Source organism: Pholcus phalangioides, unplaced genomic scaffold (genome assembly GCF_987345545.1).
Source record: "Pholcus phalangioides strain wild (caught in Gottingen) unplaced genomic scaffold, Ppha-v1.0 ptg000001l_1, whole genome shotgun sequence".
NCBI classification, from domain to species: Eukaryota; Metazoa; Arthropoda; class Arachnida; order Araneae; family Pholcidae; genus Pholcus; species Pholcus phalangioides.
This window is the reverse complement of record NW_028301594.1, coordinates 464,023-481,087: the sequence shown is the minus strand read 5'-3', so window position 1 is coordinate 481,087 and position 17,065 is coordinate 464,023. Positions and strand designations below refer to the sequence as shown.

The 17,065-nt window shown below is 40.7% G+C and overlaps 2 protein-coding genes and 1 long non-coding RNA gene across 3 annotated transcripts; 1 reads left to right on the top strand and 2 right to left on the bottom strand.

Moving 5' to 3' along the window:
* The first annotated feature begins 1,160 nt into the window (after nucleotides 1–1,160).
* LOC149089619 (uncharacterized) lies at nucleotides 1,161–4,342 on the top strand. Its single transcript, XM_089234449.1, has 9 exons — nucleotides 1,161–1,229; nucleotides 1,342–1,443; nucleotides 1,528–1,584; nucleotides 1,661–1,869; nucleotides 1,945–2,428; nucleotides 2,534–3,210; nucleotides 3,317–3,664; nucleotides 3,761–4,051; nucleotides 4,189–4,342. The coding sequence occupies exons 1-9, from the start codon at nucleotides 1,161–1,163 to the stop codon at nucleotides 4,340–4,342; spliced, it is 2,391 nt and encodes a 796-aa protein (XP_089090575.1).
* Nucleotides 4,343–6,614: 2,272 nt separating this feature from the next.
* Nucleotides 6,615–7,230, bottom strand: LOC149089618 (uncharacterized). The gene is made up of 3 exons (XR_016193009.1): nucleotides 7,069–7,230; nucleotides 6,762–6,985; nucleotides 6,615–6,648 (listed from the first exon to the last, which is right to left on the bottom strand). It is a non-coding gene; the product is annotated as an uncharacterized LOC149089618 (long non-coding RNA).
* A 504-nt stretch (nucleotides 7,231–7,734) lies between these two features.
* On the bottom strand, nucleotides 7,735–10,916 carry LOC149089617 (uncharacterized). The gene is made up of 9 exons (XM_089234440.1): nucleotides 10,848–10,916; nucleotides 10,634–10,735; nucleotides 10,493–10,549; nucleotides 10,208–10,416; nucleotides 9,649–10,132; nucleotides 8,867–9,543; nucleotides 8,413–8,760; nucleotides 8,026–8,316; nucleotides 7,735–7,888 (listed from the first exon to the last, which is right to left on the bottom strand). The coding sequence occupies exons 1-9, from the start codon at nucleotides 10,914–10,916 to the stop codon at nucleotides 7,735–7,737; spliced, it is 2,391 nt and encodes a 796-aa protein (XP_089090566.1).
* Between the last annotated feature and the right edge of the window lie 6,149 nt (nucleotides 10,917–17,065).

The following is a 17,065-nucleotide window of genomic DNA, read 5'->3' as shown; positions in this document are numbered from 1 at the left end:
AAAATTAGGGCTGGTCCGATTAATCGGGGGTCGGTTAGTCGATAAGTTTTTAATCGCAATTAAAAATTTTAGTTGAGTTAATCGACTCGATTAACTCGATTGGCCCAATAATCATTCGCAAATATTAGCTTCCAATATTTGCCTTTCCCTAATACAAAGAAGCAGCAGTGGCATAGTCTGGCTACACACTGGCCAGGCTTAGCCCAACATTAGTAGTATACGCGGCGCTTGACCGCGATAATGCCAGTTTCCGCCGCTAGATGGCGCCACCGGAAATGTTCCCGATTTTTCGCGCGTTTTTGACCGACTTCCGTTTTTAGCCGAATTTATAGCACCAGATCACCTGTCGGATATATTTTCAGGATCTCGAACCGGACTACCTGTCGACCGTGTTTATTTTCAAAATGGCGGTATTTTTTATGTCACTGTCGAGACGTTATCTTGACCATGGGATGTTGTCTGTGGTTATCAACTAATTCCTGATAATTACTATACGCTCTTTGGAGTTCAAATCCAAAGTAAAACTAAAAGAGGTATTGGGTCATAGCGTTATCTTGACCATGGGATGTTGTCTGTGGTTATCAACTAATTCCCGATAATTACTATACGCTCTTTGGAGTTCAAATCCAAAGTAAAACTAAAAGAGGTATTGGGTCATAGCGTTATCTTGACCATGGGATGTTGTCTGTGATTATCAACTAATTCCCGATAATTACTATACGCTTTTTGGAGTTCAAATCCAAAGTAAAACTAAAAGGGGTATGGGGTCATAGCGTTATCTTGACCATGGGATGTTGTCTGTGGTTATCAACTAATTCCCGATAATTACTATACGCCCTTTGGAGTTCAAATCCAAAGTAAAACTAAAAGGGGTATGGGGTCATAGCGTTATCTTGACCATGGGATGTTGTCTGTGGTTATCAACTAATTTCCGATAATTACTATACGCTCATTGGAGTTCAAATCCAAAGTAAAACTAAAAGGGGTATGGGGTCATAGCGTTATCTTGACCAAGGGATGTTTCCGTTCTCACGGGGTTCTTCCCGATAATTACTATACGCCCTTTGGAGTTCAAATCCAAAGTAAAACTAAAAGGGGCGCTATATATAACCCCCGACAGCAAGGAAAGACCATCATTCTTAGTTTCAAGCTCGATCGAGATGGATTCCGCTGCAATCTTTGACGAAAACCCATTACCTAGTGATATTGACTGGGATCTAGAAGAAGAGGTATGTTATTCGATACACTTGTCTTTCTCGCTTTATTTTTCATGCCTTTTTTTTTTATACCAATGTGTATCCAATGTATTTTATTTTTTGAGCGAGTTTTTATTTTTTCTAGAATGCGTTGATCTTCGGATCAGATTTCCATATTGATGATGTGGAGTGGATTATGGCCGAGAACCCTTTCTCTCAAGAAATCAATTGGACCCAGGTCGAAAAGGTTGGTTCAATTTTGTTTTAAAATTATTTACTATCTCTTTTTATTTGTCTCCTTCGATTATTTAATATTGTTTCTTTCCCACAGGATGCCATAGAACAGATAGGTGGTGGTGATGATCCGGGCGAGGGAACTTCGAATTCCGTAAGCATTATTTAATTTATTAATTATGTTTTTACTTTTTTTTTCAATATGCTCATTCTATTTTTTTCTTTTATAGACCCCACGACCATACGTGTTGCAGGAACAGTCCCGCAAGCTGAACAAGAAGTTCAATGCTGAGCAAATCACTTATGCTGCCCGTATACGAGCCGAAGCCCTAGTGGACCCGTCAACTCGCCTGATAGCTGCCATGGCTTTCTTGAGATCAATGTTGAGGCAGTTGATAGACGAGACGACCAATGGGCTGCACCCCGAAGACCGCATTCAGTAAATATTTATTGGATATTCAGAGTGATTTGAATAATTTTTTTGAATTGAATAATTAATTTTTTTTTTCTTCAGGATTGTCATGACGTCCGATAATTTCGACAGGCCCATTTCGACATCTCTTGTTACCGTGGCCTCACTCACCATCGAATCACTCCTGGCTGTGATAATGAAGGTTCTACAGAGCAAGAACGCCATACCCCTGGACGACCCATCTCTCAGATTTGACATCATTACGGTCCGAATACCACGAGGAGGTGGAAGATGCAAGATTGTCAACATATCGTCTGACCGGCTGACAAAACAATCAGTTACACGTATACCTGAGGACGGACTGTGTTGTAGTCGTGCCATCGTTGTTGGACACGCCATCCTTGAAAAACATCCAAGGCTGTCGACGGTAAAAGATGGGCGTAGAAAATTACAGAGAGACATGGCTTTGACATTGCATCGAGTGGCTGAAGTTCCCGAGGGCCTTTGTGGCTTTGATGCTATCACAAAGTTTGCCGAGGTTCTAGATGTCCAGATATTCGTCAAGTCTTCGGAAGAATTTCATCGGGTAATTTATTTTATTCACCGATATTATTTTTAGTCTGGAAGAATTTTTTTGTTTAATCACTTGATATTTAGTATTCTGACTTTTTAACTGTTTAATTATTTTCAGGTGGTGTTCAAGACACCCAGGAAAGACAAAAAAATATTTTTGTTGTTTCATAATGGACACTATGACCTCATCACGTCTCCCAAGGGATTCCACGGCACCAGTTTCTACTGTCCGGACTGCGACAAGGCCTACGACCATGTCCAGTACCATAAATGCGCAGTCCGATGCAACACCTGCTTCAGCGATGCATGCACCCTTGTCACCCTCCACCACTGCGATGACTGCCACAGGACATGTCAATCGGCTGAATGCTTTGCAAGGCATAAGAGTCTTGGGGGCAAGAACACCACGTACTGCCAGCAATTCTACGAGTGCCCCACATGCAAGAAATTTCTTGTAGAAAAAGAGCGATCCCGAGGCAAACACGTCTGCGGGGAAAAGTATTGCAGCAACTGCAAAAATTTTCATCAAGATGAACATCATCTCTGCTCCCTCAAAAAGAAGAAGGTGAAGACCCCCTCCGACAAGCTCGTTTTCTTCGATTTCGAGACGGATCAATCTTCAGGCGAGCACGTGATAAACTTTGCAGTTGCTCAGTACTCGGACGGAACTGAATTCGTCTTTCGAGGATATAATGCCCTCAGCGAATTCTGCGCCTGGCTCTTCCGCAAAGAACATAAGGGGTACACTGCCATCGCACACAACATGAAGGGGTTCGATGGCCAATTCCTGCTCAAGTACGTTTTTTTCAATATTTTTAAAATGTTTACATAAATAGCATGTTACTGTTTTATTATGCATGCATTTTGTAATTTTATAACATATGTATTTTTTTCTTTACAGATATCTCCTAGAACAAGGAATAAAGCCTTCTGTTGTGCCGTGTGGATCCAAAATAATGGCTTTGCGGCTGGACGCTGTCAACATCCGGGTTATCGACAGCCTTAACTTTCTCCCGATGGCTCTGTCCAAACTGCCGAAAACTTTCGGGTTGGAAGAGCTGAAGAAAGGGTACTTTCCTCATCTCTTCAACCGATCGGAAAACCAAGACTACAATGGACCCCTCCCTTCCATGAACTTCTTTAATCCGGAAGCTTTCACCGTCGAAACGAAGGCGAAATTCAACGAGTGGTACGAACAGAGGAAAAACGAGAGTTTCGTCTTCCAAGACGAAATGTACGAATACTGCAAGTAAGTTGTTTTCTCCTCCATATTGAGTATATTTTATTCGTTTAGATTATTTTTTCCATTCTTTTAACATTTCTACACTATGTTCTTAATTTTTAGGTCAGACGTCGATATTCTACGTCGATGCTGCTTGCAGTTTCGGAAAGAGTTCTTGGGATTAACCGGCGTCGACCCATTCCAGTACCTCACCATAGCCTCGGCCTGTATGGCAACATACCGGTCGAAATACATCGATGATGGTGTAATTGGTATGGTTCCTGCCAACGGTTACGTCAACAATACAAACAGCAGCCGCCTAAGTATTGAATGGCTGTCATACCTAGGACTGAACATTCAACATTCCAGAAACGGGACGGGAGAAAAGAGAGTGCTTGGTCTCAGCGTGGACGGGTTTTGTGAGGAAACAAACACCGTGTTTTTATTTCACGGTAAGCGTCATCGATTATTATTTTTGAATTAATTTATTATTATTTTTATGTTTCGTATTTCAAAACATTTTCGCTAATTTATTTTCATGATTTTTCCAGGATGTTATTGGCACGGCTGCCCGCACTGTTTCGAAAAAGATATGGTGAACCCCAGCACCCAGAGCTACATGTGGGAACTCCACAGGAAGACCTTAGAACAAGAGCAGAAAATCCGTCGAGGCGGATACAATCTCAAAGTCATGTGGGAGCATGACTTTAACGCCCTGAAGAAAACGGATCAAGCTCTCAAATGCTTCCTGGTGGACTTCCACTATACTGACAGGCTGAAACCACGGGATGCGTTCTATGGTGGACGAACCAATGCCACCAAACTCTTCTATCGACGCACCGCAAAATACATCGACTTCACGTCTTTGTACCCGTGGGTCAATAAATACTGCAAGTGAGTGCTTTAAAATTTATATAACTTAACAAATATGGCTCTACCTTTACTTTTTTTTACACGTTTTTTTCTTTCATTGTAGATATCCAATTGGACATCCCCGGATAATTACCGAGAACTTTGGACAGCTGAATTCATATTTTGGCATCATTAAATGCAAAGTACTACCACCTAGGGGCTTATATCTACCCGTTCTCCCATACAGGTATTATTATAATTTTTTTATAACGTGATCTTCACGTATTCCCAATCTAACATAATTTTTTCATAAAATTTTTTATTATTTTTATCATCATATATTTCATTTTTTATAGATCCGGTGGAAAATTGACCTTTCCCCTGTGTCGTTCGTGTGTGGAAACACGCTTAAAAGAATGCCAACACAACGACGAGGAAAGATGTATCACGGGTACTTGGGTTACTGAAGAGCTCAAGAAAGCCGTTGAAAAAGGCTATGTGGTGAAAAAGATATACGAGGTATTTTTTTTTTTCCAACCCATAATTATTTTTAATGTTTTCCCCGATTATTTTTGTTTTCTAATTAGGATTGTTTTCTCTAGGTTTATCATTTCGATCAATCTCGAGAGGGTCTTTTTGCCCCCTACATCAACGCCTTCCTCAAGATCAAGCAAGAGTCCTCGGGATGGCCGTCAAACTGCGTCACGAATGTTGACAAAGACGCGTACGTGAAGCGGTATCAGCAAATTGAAGGCATAAAATTGGAGCCGGGAAATATCCAAGTCAATCCAGGTCGACGTCAAGTGGCGAAACTTTGTCTGAATAGGTAATTATCATTTTTAACGATTGAAAATTTTTGAAAACCATGCTTTTTTATGATTTTTAATGACCGTATATACTAAACGTTCATATATACTCAATGATCGCTTTTTTTTCCAGCTTCTGGGGTCGCTGGGGTATGCAGGAAAACAAGACGCAACTGTCGTACGTCACTAAAACTTCCGATTTTCACAAAATGATGAACGATCCTTCTATTGAGGTACTTTTTTTTTTTTTTAAATTATTATTTTTTTTTAAGATATTTGATTTCATCAAACTAATATTTAAAATGATATGTGACCAAACTATTTTATTTTTTTTCAGGTCAAGGATTTGTATCTCCCCAGTGATAACGTTGCAGCTATTGAATGGCACTACAAAACAGATTTCCTACCCCAGACCGACCGGACCAACGTTTTTCTGGCTGCCTTCACGACAACGTGGGCCCGTTTGAAGTTGTATTCCGAGATGGAAAAACTAGGCGATGCGTTGCTCTATTTTGACACCGACTCGTAAGTTCGCAGAAAATGTTTTTTGTTTCATTTAATTTTTCAATGTCTTATCACTTGACTTATTGGTTTTTTAAATTTCAGAATCATCTATGCTAGCAATGGGACCAACGATCCACCATTGGGTGATTTCTTGGGCCAATTCACAGATGAGCTCGACAGTCATCACATCACGGAGTTTGTGTCAGGTAATTTTCTCAATCTGGTTATCAAACTTTAATTCATCCTTTAATTTCACAGGTTGAGAAAATTACCTGACACAAACTCCGTGATGTGATGACTGTCGAGCTCATCTGTGAATTGGCCCAAGAAATCACCCAATGGTGGATCGTTGGTCCCATTGCTAGCATAGATGATTCTGAAATTTAAAAAACCAATAAGTCAAGTGATAAGACATTGAAAAATTAAATGAAACAAAAAACATTTTCTGCGAACTTACGAGTCGGTGTCAAAATAGAGCAACGCATCGCCTAGTTTTTCCATCTCGGAATACAACTTCAAACGGGCCCACGTTGTCGTGAAGGCAGCCAGAAAAACGTTGGTCCGGTCGGTCTGGGGTAGGAAATCTGTTTTGTAGTGCCATTCAATAGCTGCAACGTTATCACTGGGGAGATACAAATCCTTGACCTGAAAAAAAATAAAATAGTTTGGTCACATATCATTTTAAATATTAGTTTGATGAAATCAAATATCTTAAAAAAAAATAATAATTTAAAAAAAAAAAAAAGTACCTCAATAGAAGGATCGTTCATCATTTTGTGAAAATCGGAAGTTTTAGTGACGTACAACAGTTGCGTCTTGTTTTCCTGCATACCCCAGCGACCCCAGAAGCTGGAAAAAAAAGCGATCATTGAGTATATATGAACGTTTAGTATATACGGTCATTAAAAATCATAAAAAAGCATGGTTTTCAAAAATTTTCAATCGTTAAAAATGATAATTACCTATTCAGACAAAGTTTCGCCACTTGACGTCGACCTGGATTGACTTGGATATTTCCCGGCTCCAATTTTATGCCTTCAATTTGCTGATACCGCTTCACGTACGCGTCTTTGTCAACATTCGTGACGCAGTTTGACGGCCATCCCGAGGACTCTTGCTTGATCTTGAGGAAGGCGTTGATGTAGGGGGCAAAAAGACCCTCTCGAGATTGATCGAAATGATAAACCTAGAGAAAACAATCCTAATTAGAAAACAAAAATAATCGGGGAAAACATTAAAAATAATTATGGGTTGGAAAAAAAAAAATACCTCGTATATCTTTTTCACCACATAGCCTTTTTCAACGGCTTTCTTGAGCTCTTCAGTAACCCAAGTACCCGTGATACATCTTTCCTCGTCGTTGTGTTGGCATTCTTTTAAGCGTGTTTCCACACACGAACGACACAGGGGAAAGGTCAATTTTCCACCGGATCTATAAAAAATGAAATATATGATGATAAAAATAATAAAAAATTTTATGAAAAAATTATGTTAGATTGGGAATACGTGAAGATCACGTTATAAAAAAATTATAATAATACCTGTATGGGAGAACGGGTAGATATAAGCCCCTAGGTGGTAGTACTTTGCATTTAATGATGCCAAAATATGAATTCAGCTGTCCAAAGTTCTCGGTAATTATCCGGGGATGTCCAATTGGATATCTACAATGAAAGAAAAAAACGTGTAAAAAAAAGTAAAGGTAGAGCCATATTTGTTAAGTTATATAAATTTTAAAGCACTCACTTGCAGTATTTATTGACCCACGGGTACAAAGACGTGAAGTCGATGTATTTTGCGGTGCGTCGATAGAAGAGTTTGGTGGCATTGATTCGTCCACCATAGAACGCATCCCGTGGTTTCAGCCTGTCAGTATAGTGGAAGTCCACCAGGAAGCATTTGAGAGCTTGATCCGTTTTCTTCAGGGCGTTAAAGTCATGCTCCCACATGACTTTGAGATTGTATCCGCCTCGACGGATTTTCTGCTCTTGTTCTAAGGTCTTCCTGTGGAGTTCCCACATGTAGCTCTGGGTGCTGGGGTTCACCATATCTTTTTCGAAACAGTGCGGGCAGCCGTGCCAATAACATCCTGGAAAAATCATGAAAATAAATTAGCGAAAATGTTTTGAAATACGAAACATAAAAATAATAATAAATTAATTCAAAAATAATAATCGATGACGCTTACCGTGAAATAAAAACACGGTGTTTGTTTCCTCACAAAACCCGTCCACGCTGAGACCAAGCACTCCCTTTTCTCCCGTCCCGTTTCTGGAATGTTGAATGTTCAGTCCTAGGTATGACAGCCATTCAATACTTAGGCGGCTGCTGTTTGTATTGTTGACGTAACCGTTGGCAGGAACCATACCAATTACACCATCATCGATGTATTTCGACCGGTATGTTGCCATACAGGCCGAGGCTATGGTGAGGTACTGGAATGGGTCGACGCCGGTTAATCCCAAGAACTCTTTCCGAAACTGCAAGCAGCATCGACGTAGAATATCGACGTCTGACCTAAAAATTAAGAACATAGTGTAGAAATGTTAAAAGAATGGAAAAAATAATCTAAACGAATAAAATATACTCAATATGGAGGAGAAAACAACTTACTTGCAGTATTCGTACATTTCGTCTTGGAAGACGAAACTCTCGTTTTTCCTCTGTTCGTACCACTCGTTGAATTTCGCCTTCGTTTCGACGGTGAAAGCTTCCGGATTAAAGAAGTTCATGGAAGGGAGGGGTCCATTGTAGTCTTGGTTTTCCGATCGGTTGAAGAGATGAGGAAAGTACCCTTTCTTCAGCTCTTCCAACCCGAAAGTTTTCGGCAGTTTGGACAGAGCCATCGGGAGAAAGTTAAGGCTGTCGATAACCCGGATGTTGACAGCGTCCAGCCGCAAAGCCATTATTTTGGATCCACACGGCACAACAGAAGGCTTTATTCCTTGTTCTAGGAGATATCTGTAAAGAAAAAAATACATATGTTATAAAATTACAAAATGCATGCATAATAAAACAGTAACATGCTATTTATGTAAACATTTTAAAAATATTGAAAAAAACGTACTTGAGCAGGAATTGGCCATCGAACCCCTTCATGTTGTGTGCGATGGCAGTGTACCCCTTATGTTCTTTGCGGAAGAGCCAGGCGCAGAATTCGCTGAGGGCATTATATCCTCGAAAGACGAATTCAGTTCCGTCCGAGTACTGAGCAACTGCAAAGTTTATCACGTGCTCGCCTGAAGATTGATCCGTCTCGAAATCGAAGAAAACGAGCTTGTCGGAGGGGGTCTTCACCTTCTTCTTTTTGAGGGAGCAGAGATGATGTTCATCTTGATGAAAATTTTTGCAGTTGCTGCAATACTTTTCCCCGCAGACGTGTTTGCCTCGGGATCGCTCTTTTTCTACAAGAAATTTCTTGCATGTGGGGCACTCGTAGAATTGCTGGCAGTACGTGGTGTTCTTGCCCCCAAGACTCTTATGCCTTGCAAAGCATTCAGCCGATTGACATGTCCTGTGGCAGTCATCGCAGTGGTGGAGGGTGACAAGGGTGCATGCATCGCTGAAGCAGGTGTTGCATCGGACTGCGCATTTATGGTACTGGACATGGTCGTAGGCCTTGTCGCAGTCCGGACAGTAGAAACTGGTGCCGTGGAATCCCTTGGGAGACGTGATGAGGTCATAGTGTCCATTATGAAACAACAAAAATATTTTTTTGTCTTTCCTGGGTGTCTTGAACACCACCTGAAAATAATTAAACAGTTAAAAAGTCAGAATACTAAATATCAAGTGATTAAACAAAAAAATTCTTCCAGACTAAAAATAATATCGGTGAATAAAATAAATTACCCGATGAAATTCTTCCGAAGACTTGACGAATATCTGGACATCTAGAACCTCGGCAAACTTTGTGATAGCATCAAAGCCACAAAGGCCCTCGGGAACTTCAGCCACTCGATGCAATGTCAAAGCCATGTCTCTCTGTAATTTTCTACGCCCATCTTTTACCGTCGACAGCCTTGGATGTTTTTCAAGGATGGCGTGTCCAACAACGATGGCACGACTACAACACAGTCCGTCCTCAGGTATACGTGTAACTGATTGTTTTGTCAGCCGGTCAGACGATATGTTGACAATCTTGCATCTTCCACCTCCTCGTGGTATTCGGACCGTAATGATGTCAAATCTGAGAGATGGGTCGTCCAGGGGTATGGCGTTCTTGCTCTGTAGAACCTTCATTATCACAGCCAGGAGTGATTCGATGGTGAGTGAGGCCACGGTAACAAGAGATGTCGAAATGGGCCTGTCGAAATTATCGGACGTCATGACAATCCTGAAGAAAAAAAAAATTAATTATTCAATTCAAAAAAATTATTCAAATCACTCTGAATATCCAATAAATATTTACTGAATGCGGTCTTCGGGGTGCAGCCCATTGGTCGTCTCGTCTATCAACTGCCTCAACATTGATCTCAAGAAAGCCATGGCAGCTATCAGGCGAGTTGACGGGTCCACTAGGGCTTCGGCTCGTATACGGGCAGCATAAGTGATTTGCTCAGCATTGAACTTCTTGTTCAGCTTGCGGGACTGTTCCTGCAACACGTATGGTCGTGGGGTCTATAAAAGAAAAAAATAGAATGAGCATATTGAAAAAAAAAGTAAAAACATAATTAATAAATTAAATAATGCTTACGGAATTCGAAGTTCCCTCGCCCGGATCATCACCACCACCTATCTGTTCTATGGCATCCTGTGGGAAAGAAACAATATTAAATAATCGAAGGAGACAAATAAAAAGAGATAGTAAATAATTTTAAAACAAAATTGAACCAACCTTTTCGACCTGGGTCCAATTGATTTCTTGAGAGAAAGGGTTCTCGGCCATAATCCACTCCACATCATCAATATGGAAATCTGATCCGAAGATCAACGCATTCTAGAAAAAATAAAAACTCGCTCAAAAAATAAAATACATTGGATACACATTGGTATAAAAAAAAAAGGCATGAAAAATAAAGCGAGAAAGACAAGTGTATCGAATAACATACCTCTTCTTCTAGATCCCAGTCAATATCACTAGGTAATGGGTTTTCGTCAAAGATTGCAGCGGAATCCATCTCGATCGAGCTTGAAACTAAGAATGATGGTCTTTCCTTGCTGTCGGGGGTTATATATAGCGCCCCTTTTAGTTTTACTTTGGATTTGAACTCCAAAGGGCGTATAGTAATTATCGGGAAGAACCCCGTGAGAACGGAAACATCCCTTGGTCAAGATAACGCTATGACCCCATACCCCTTTTAGTTTTACTTTGGATTTGAACTCCAATGAGCGTATAGTAATTATCGGAAATTAGTTGATAACCACAGACAACATCCCATGGTCAAGATAACGCTATGACCCCATACCCCTTTTAGTTTTACTTTGGATTTGAACTCCAAAGGGCGTATAGTAATTATCGGGAATTAGTTGATAACCACAGACAACATCCCATGGTCAAGATAACGCTATGACCCCATACCCCTTTTAGTTTTACTTTGGATTTGAACTCCAAAAAGCGTATAGTAATTATCGGGAATTAGTTGATAATCACAGACAACATCCCATGGTCAAGATAACGCTATGACCCAATACCTCTTTTAGTTTTACTTTGGATTTGAACTCCAAAGAGCGTATAGTAATTATCGGGAATTAGTTGATAACCACAGACAACATCCCATGGTCAAGATAACGCTATGACCCAATACCTCTTTTAGTTTTACTTTGGATTTGAACTCCAAAGAGCGTATAGTAATTATCAGGAATTAGTTGATAACCACAGACAACATCCCATGGTCAAGATAACGTCTCGACAGTGACATAAAAAATACCGCCATTTTGAAAATAAACACGGTCGACAGGTAGTCCGGTTCGAGATCCTGAAAATATATCCGACAGGTGATCTGGTGCTATAAATTCGGCTAAAAAAGGAAGTCGGTCAAAAACGCGCGAAAAATCGGGAACATTTCCGGTGGCGCCATCTAGCGGCGGAAACTGGCATTATCGCGGTCAAGCGCCGCGTATACTACTAACATTCCTTGGCGAATATTTGTTACAAGAACACTCCCCGTGTTGTGTCTGGTGGCCAGATGAATTGGAAGATCGGAAAAGAAGGCGACACCTTTGACTTGGGTTGGAAGCTGGAAGGTACGGGTCGTTCTGCCCGACCAACCTTCCAATACCCTCCAGTCCCTGGTGACCATTTGACGATCATTGCCAATAGTGGAGCGACCACACTACTTGCCCATGACCAGCCTTGGATTAAGGTTCCTGAAGTTAAAGTAAGGTACTTCGCCAGTTTCAGAAAGCGGAGGCGTACGCAGAAGGAGTACGGGGAGGTGGGGGGGGGACCATGTCTCCCGAGCCGGCCAACTATTACAAGGAAAAAAAATGTAATATTACGGTAAAAAAATAATACATCACAAATGAAAATGCCTTTTATATGCTATTTTAACCAATTTCTGTTGATTTAGATGTTTTTTGAAGGGTAATAACTCAAAATTTCTCAAGAAAATGTTTAGTCCTCCCTCCCCAAACCTTTAGTGCAGTGGTTCTCAACCAGTGCTCCGCGGAGCCCTTGGGGCTCCTTGGGCACTTCCCAGGGGCTCCGCAGCAGCTCGAGGAAAGTAAAATAAATCAATAAATTTGATTAATAAATAAATAAAAAGTCCTGAAGGATTCCACTATATAAGTCATGTACTAAAAAGGGCTCCTCGAGCCAAACTCGGGGGTCCGCCATAGAAATTATACGTTGGAAAGGGCTCCGCGAGTCAGAATAGGTTGAGAACCGCTGCTTTAGTGCATTCTCTAAAGATCAATCCTGCGCAGGTCCCTGCCAGGGAGTGCTGGAAAAGTAGAAAAATTTGTGAGCACTTAAGAAGAATCTGTTCATTTTAATTATTTTAAGCCTCATTTATCATTTAATTTGCATTATCTTTAGAATGCATCGGACATCGATTTTTTGCAGAAAATTTCGAATTCCATTCTCAACTAGTTCTGTCTCCGTTATTCAAACGGGACCTGATTCAGGCACAGCATAGGGCGATACAGATCAGAAAGACAAGATTCGCCATCTCATTGATTTCAAGAACGATGTTGATTGATATCACATGAAATATCTTGATTGTGATAGAAGTTTCTAGAAGGAGCATTTCTCTCACAATATATGAATACAGTGTAAAGAGAGTGTTGACACAAAAAACCCCACAGGATAAAATTGAAAAAAAAAAAAAAACGGTAGTATATAGGAAAACATTCTGTATTTCTTTTCATCGCACTCTCATACATATATCATACCGTATTCAGGAAAAAATACCACTCAATACAAAAATATATACATATAAAGAAATATACAAGCAAGTTCTCTCATCACATGGCCCATACCTTCGAACAAAACCTTAAATGCAAGGGCCTATTTCTAAGTTTTCTTTTCATACCTCGGTGCCCGCTGTGCTCGTGAAAAAATTTCTTGCCTATACCTCCGAATGGCGGTGTATGAGTTCATACATCACGGCTATGGATAGTACCGTAGTATACGATAGAGATTCTTGTGTATAAGGCGCTGGACTTTTTCCTCAAATGTTAACAAGAGTCTGTAGGTTTTGCCCCCTCTTGGAAAAATATATATATAGGGGGAGTATATAGTATGTACAATCCTGAAAATCCCTTTGATTTTGCCATAAAAGAAGAGGGGGTTACATGAATACCTCAGGGGTTGTAGAGTCAGAATTTTCTGAAGGGAGTCCCTCTTTGTGGCGAACATCTTTTCGTTCTTTGGGCCCCTATTGTGTGGTTCTCTTGTTGACGCCCGCGAGTGAGGGTACTTAGGCATGGCCAACTTGCCATGTATAAGAAAGTCTTGCACATCCATCGAATCTCTCTCTCTCTCTTTGATGGTTTGTATACATAGACACCTGTGGAGATTGCTTCTCGCTCTCTCTCTCTCTGTACTCCTTGTGAGTATACATGGTACAGTAGTACAGTGGTGCTGATGACATGTTTCGAGGAGGCTGGTGCGGGTGAAACATTCTTCGATTCTCTCCCCCTCACTTATAATAGTATAGTATATATACCGGACTAGGATCTCTATAATATGAATCGATGGAATTTTTTGGTTATATGGGAAGGAGAGGGGGTACTATATGTGGTATTTTTTGATTACGGGGTATTTTAATACCTCGGAATTTTTTTTTTTTTTTTTTTTTTTGCCCATTGCCTACTTTTTTCCCCCCAGAGCCCATGGGAAAATAGGTACCGACAGCGGTACACGTGGTGATTCCGTGTGTGTATTAATAGGCGGTATTGCTAAAGAAATTTTTTTCAGTGAGATAAGAAGCAATAGACCCTATCTTTCAGGCTAAACTGTTATGCACTATTTTCGACAGAGTACCGTGAATTTCACATTCGTGTATCGGTCAATCATTTTTCTCCAACATGTTACCTAGTGGTCAAAAATGGTTGGACGTGCTTCAGGATAGAGCATGAATAAGATTGGGACATATATTTAAAGTTTCTGTGGTTCCACGCAGTGGGCATTGGGGTTGCCATGAGATTGGTTACAAGTCTTGTGAGTAGAGTTTCCGCGGGATATGTGAAATAAATTCTAGTCTCATTTTTAAAGGTGCAACGAGCATAAAAGTTTGAAAATCCCCTAAAACAGTAATTCCAGATAGATGTGCCTCAGCCTTACAGGAGATATATTTCGTATTCAGTGAAGTCTTTCGAAAGCAGACACCACGGGACCGAAAATTTTGTCCGCTACCAGAGATTGTCTGGCAAAAATAGAGAAATACATTGACCCTATTTCACAGACTTCAAAAGTGTCCGTTAACAAGAGGTATCCGCTAAAGGGGAGTGTCAGCTATGGAGGTTTCACTGCATATAGTATAATTACTTTACTCCTCTCCCCTTTAAAGATACATCATCCTAGGGTGCCATCTTTAAGGAGAAAATTATAAAAGTTGTACAGTAATACGGCTATGAGTCCTGAAAGTCTCAAGATCAGATAGGGGTGCTGCAAGATATTTCAAGATTTTAAAGTGTGCTACGAACGTAAAAAGTGTGAGAATCTCTTCCTCAGAGTTAGCTTCCCTTTGAATGCCCCTTATTTTTTAAATATCCTGGCGTGGGTCATTCAAACCAAAGCTGAGTCGATGAGAACGTTCTACTAATAATAGTAATCGATTACAACGTGGCGTGTTTTCGCTGATGTCTTAGAGACATGGACTTCAACTCAAAGCTTAGTCTTCGTCCAGGCACTGAGCCTTAGGTGCATTAGGGGCTCATGATAATAAGTACTGATAGTATAGAGTTTTCCGACACAACTCTGCCTCTTTTGAGGTAACGGAAGTAAGGTGCTTTGCATCAGTCCGGGGTTGTGAGCGGTTCTATCTATCTATCTACTGATAGTGTAATTTTTCAGAGTAACTACAGTATGTAAATTGGTTGCCTGGGTACTTCCAGCAAGGTAGAGAGCTTTAGAGCACTACTTCGTCTTGAAGCAGGACCGCAACTACATGCTTTGTCAGCCTGGACAAGATCGTATTTTGTCCACCCTCTTGTTATATTGAAGGAAAGATTAAACGACAGAAATTTGTGCCCCCTCTGGTCTGACAACCTGGGCACCTAACCTGCCTGCTCTTACCAAGGTATAAGCCAGCGTTTTTCAAGCAGGGTTCGGAAGAACCCTAGACTGCCCCGATAAGTCACTAGAGGCTCCGTGACAAATAATATAAAGTAGCAGTGCAGGTATAGACTGGTCATAGTGAAGGACTCGCATCGCGAGGATCAGAGTTCAAACCCCATCGTTGCCGCAGTGGTGATCGGCTTTAGTTGGTTTTTTGCGGTTCCGAGCTTCGGGGTGCAAATGCGAGCCGATCTCCCCATTAAAAAGTCTCGCCACATAGAGCAACAGGCCTACAACGTTATAATTATTCATTCATTACACTTCACGCTCTATGAGTTGAGGGGGAAAAGCTCATAGTTTAAAACACTGATTGCAGATGGCAGTACCACACATAACAAGCATTACACAGAAGCAAACTTCAGGAAAAGGTTCACTATACATGCCCACACATTCCAACACGTACCAATTCGTTAGAGGTTTCGCATAGGAATATAAATGTGCATGTCTGGTTTAGTAGTAGTCGTAGTAGTGCAGGTATAGAGTATATAATGTTGTGAAGAATATATTTATGAAATTTGAAGGACTCCTTGCAGCACGAGTATCATTTCACGAATTCCTTAGATCTTGGAGGTTACTTCAAGATCTAACGAGATTACTTCAAGGTAATTAATAATTAATTACTTGAAGTAATAATTATTTATCAAGGGTTTCCTCAATAGAAAAATATTTAAAAGTTTAGGAATGGGCAAAAGGTTTTGGGAAAGAATGGTATAGACCAGTGTTCAAAAGGGTGATATCATTGGTGTGGAGCGGGCTGAGATGTAAAAGCTACATGCACTTGTAGCTATGGAAGGAGGTGGAAGGCACTCCGATAATTTTCTTTCTTAGAAGAGCGCCCAGGGAAATAGGTCTCTAAATGTAAAATAGACTAATACAGAGAAAATTATTATATATAAATGCTGAGACAGAGTTGGTTTTCTTCAGAACTGTCATCAGTGTGTCATTATGTGATGCCGGCGTAGCACACGGAGTATAAAAAACACATAGACTTAACATTGCACTTGTACTCCCCCCCCCCCCCCTCCAACGCAGTTAATATTTCCCTACATATCAAGTTAAACTCTTTAGACAACAGTCTGAGTTTCATTCGAACATCCCCTTATTCCTTTGTCAGTGCCCGACGCATCAACAACAATGCGATTTTTCTCCCATCAACGACATGCGTACACGCGTCATTTATATGAGGATAAGTAATAAATCGTTTGATTAATTTCAAGCGCGGCAACGTCACCAAATGCATCATCATGGCCATTCCCCTGCTCCTCATTCCACCAACAATCGAACATCGGAAGACCCCGTGTCATATCCTTCCTGGGCTTTTTCGGACAATGCTGTGGAGCGTCAAAGTGCAGGAAATTCACTCTGGCGCTTTTTTTTTCCTGTAGCATATGCGCAAAGTAATAGTAACAAAGCATAGTTTGTAGCACAGTGCAACACTCGCTGGAAGGAGAGATAAAAACTTGTAGTTCTTTTTTTCTTTTCTATTTGCTGTTGTCTCTTCCATAGACTTTGTGTGGGAAAGGCACGTGCCGAGATCGGAGTCAC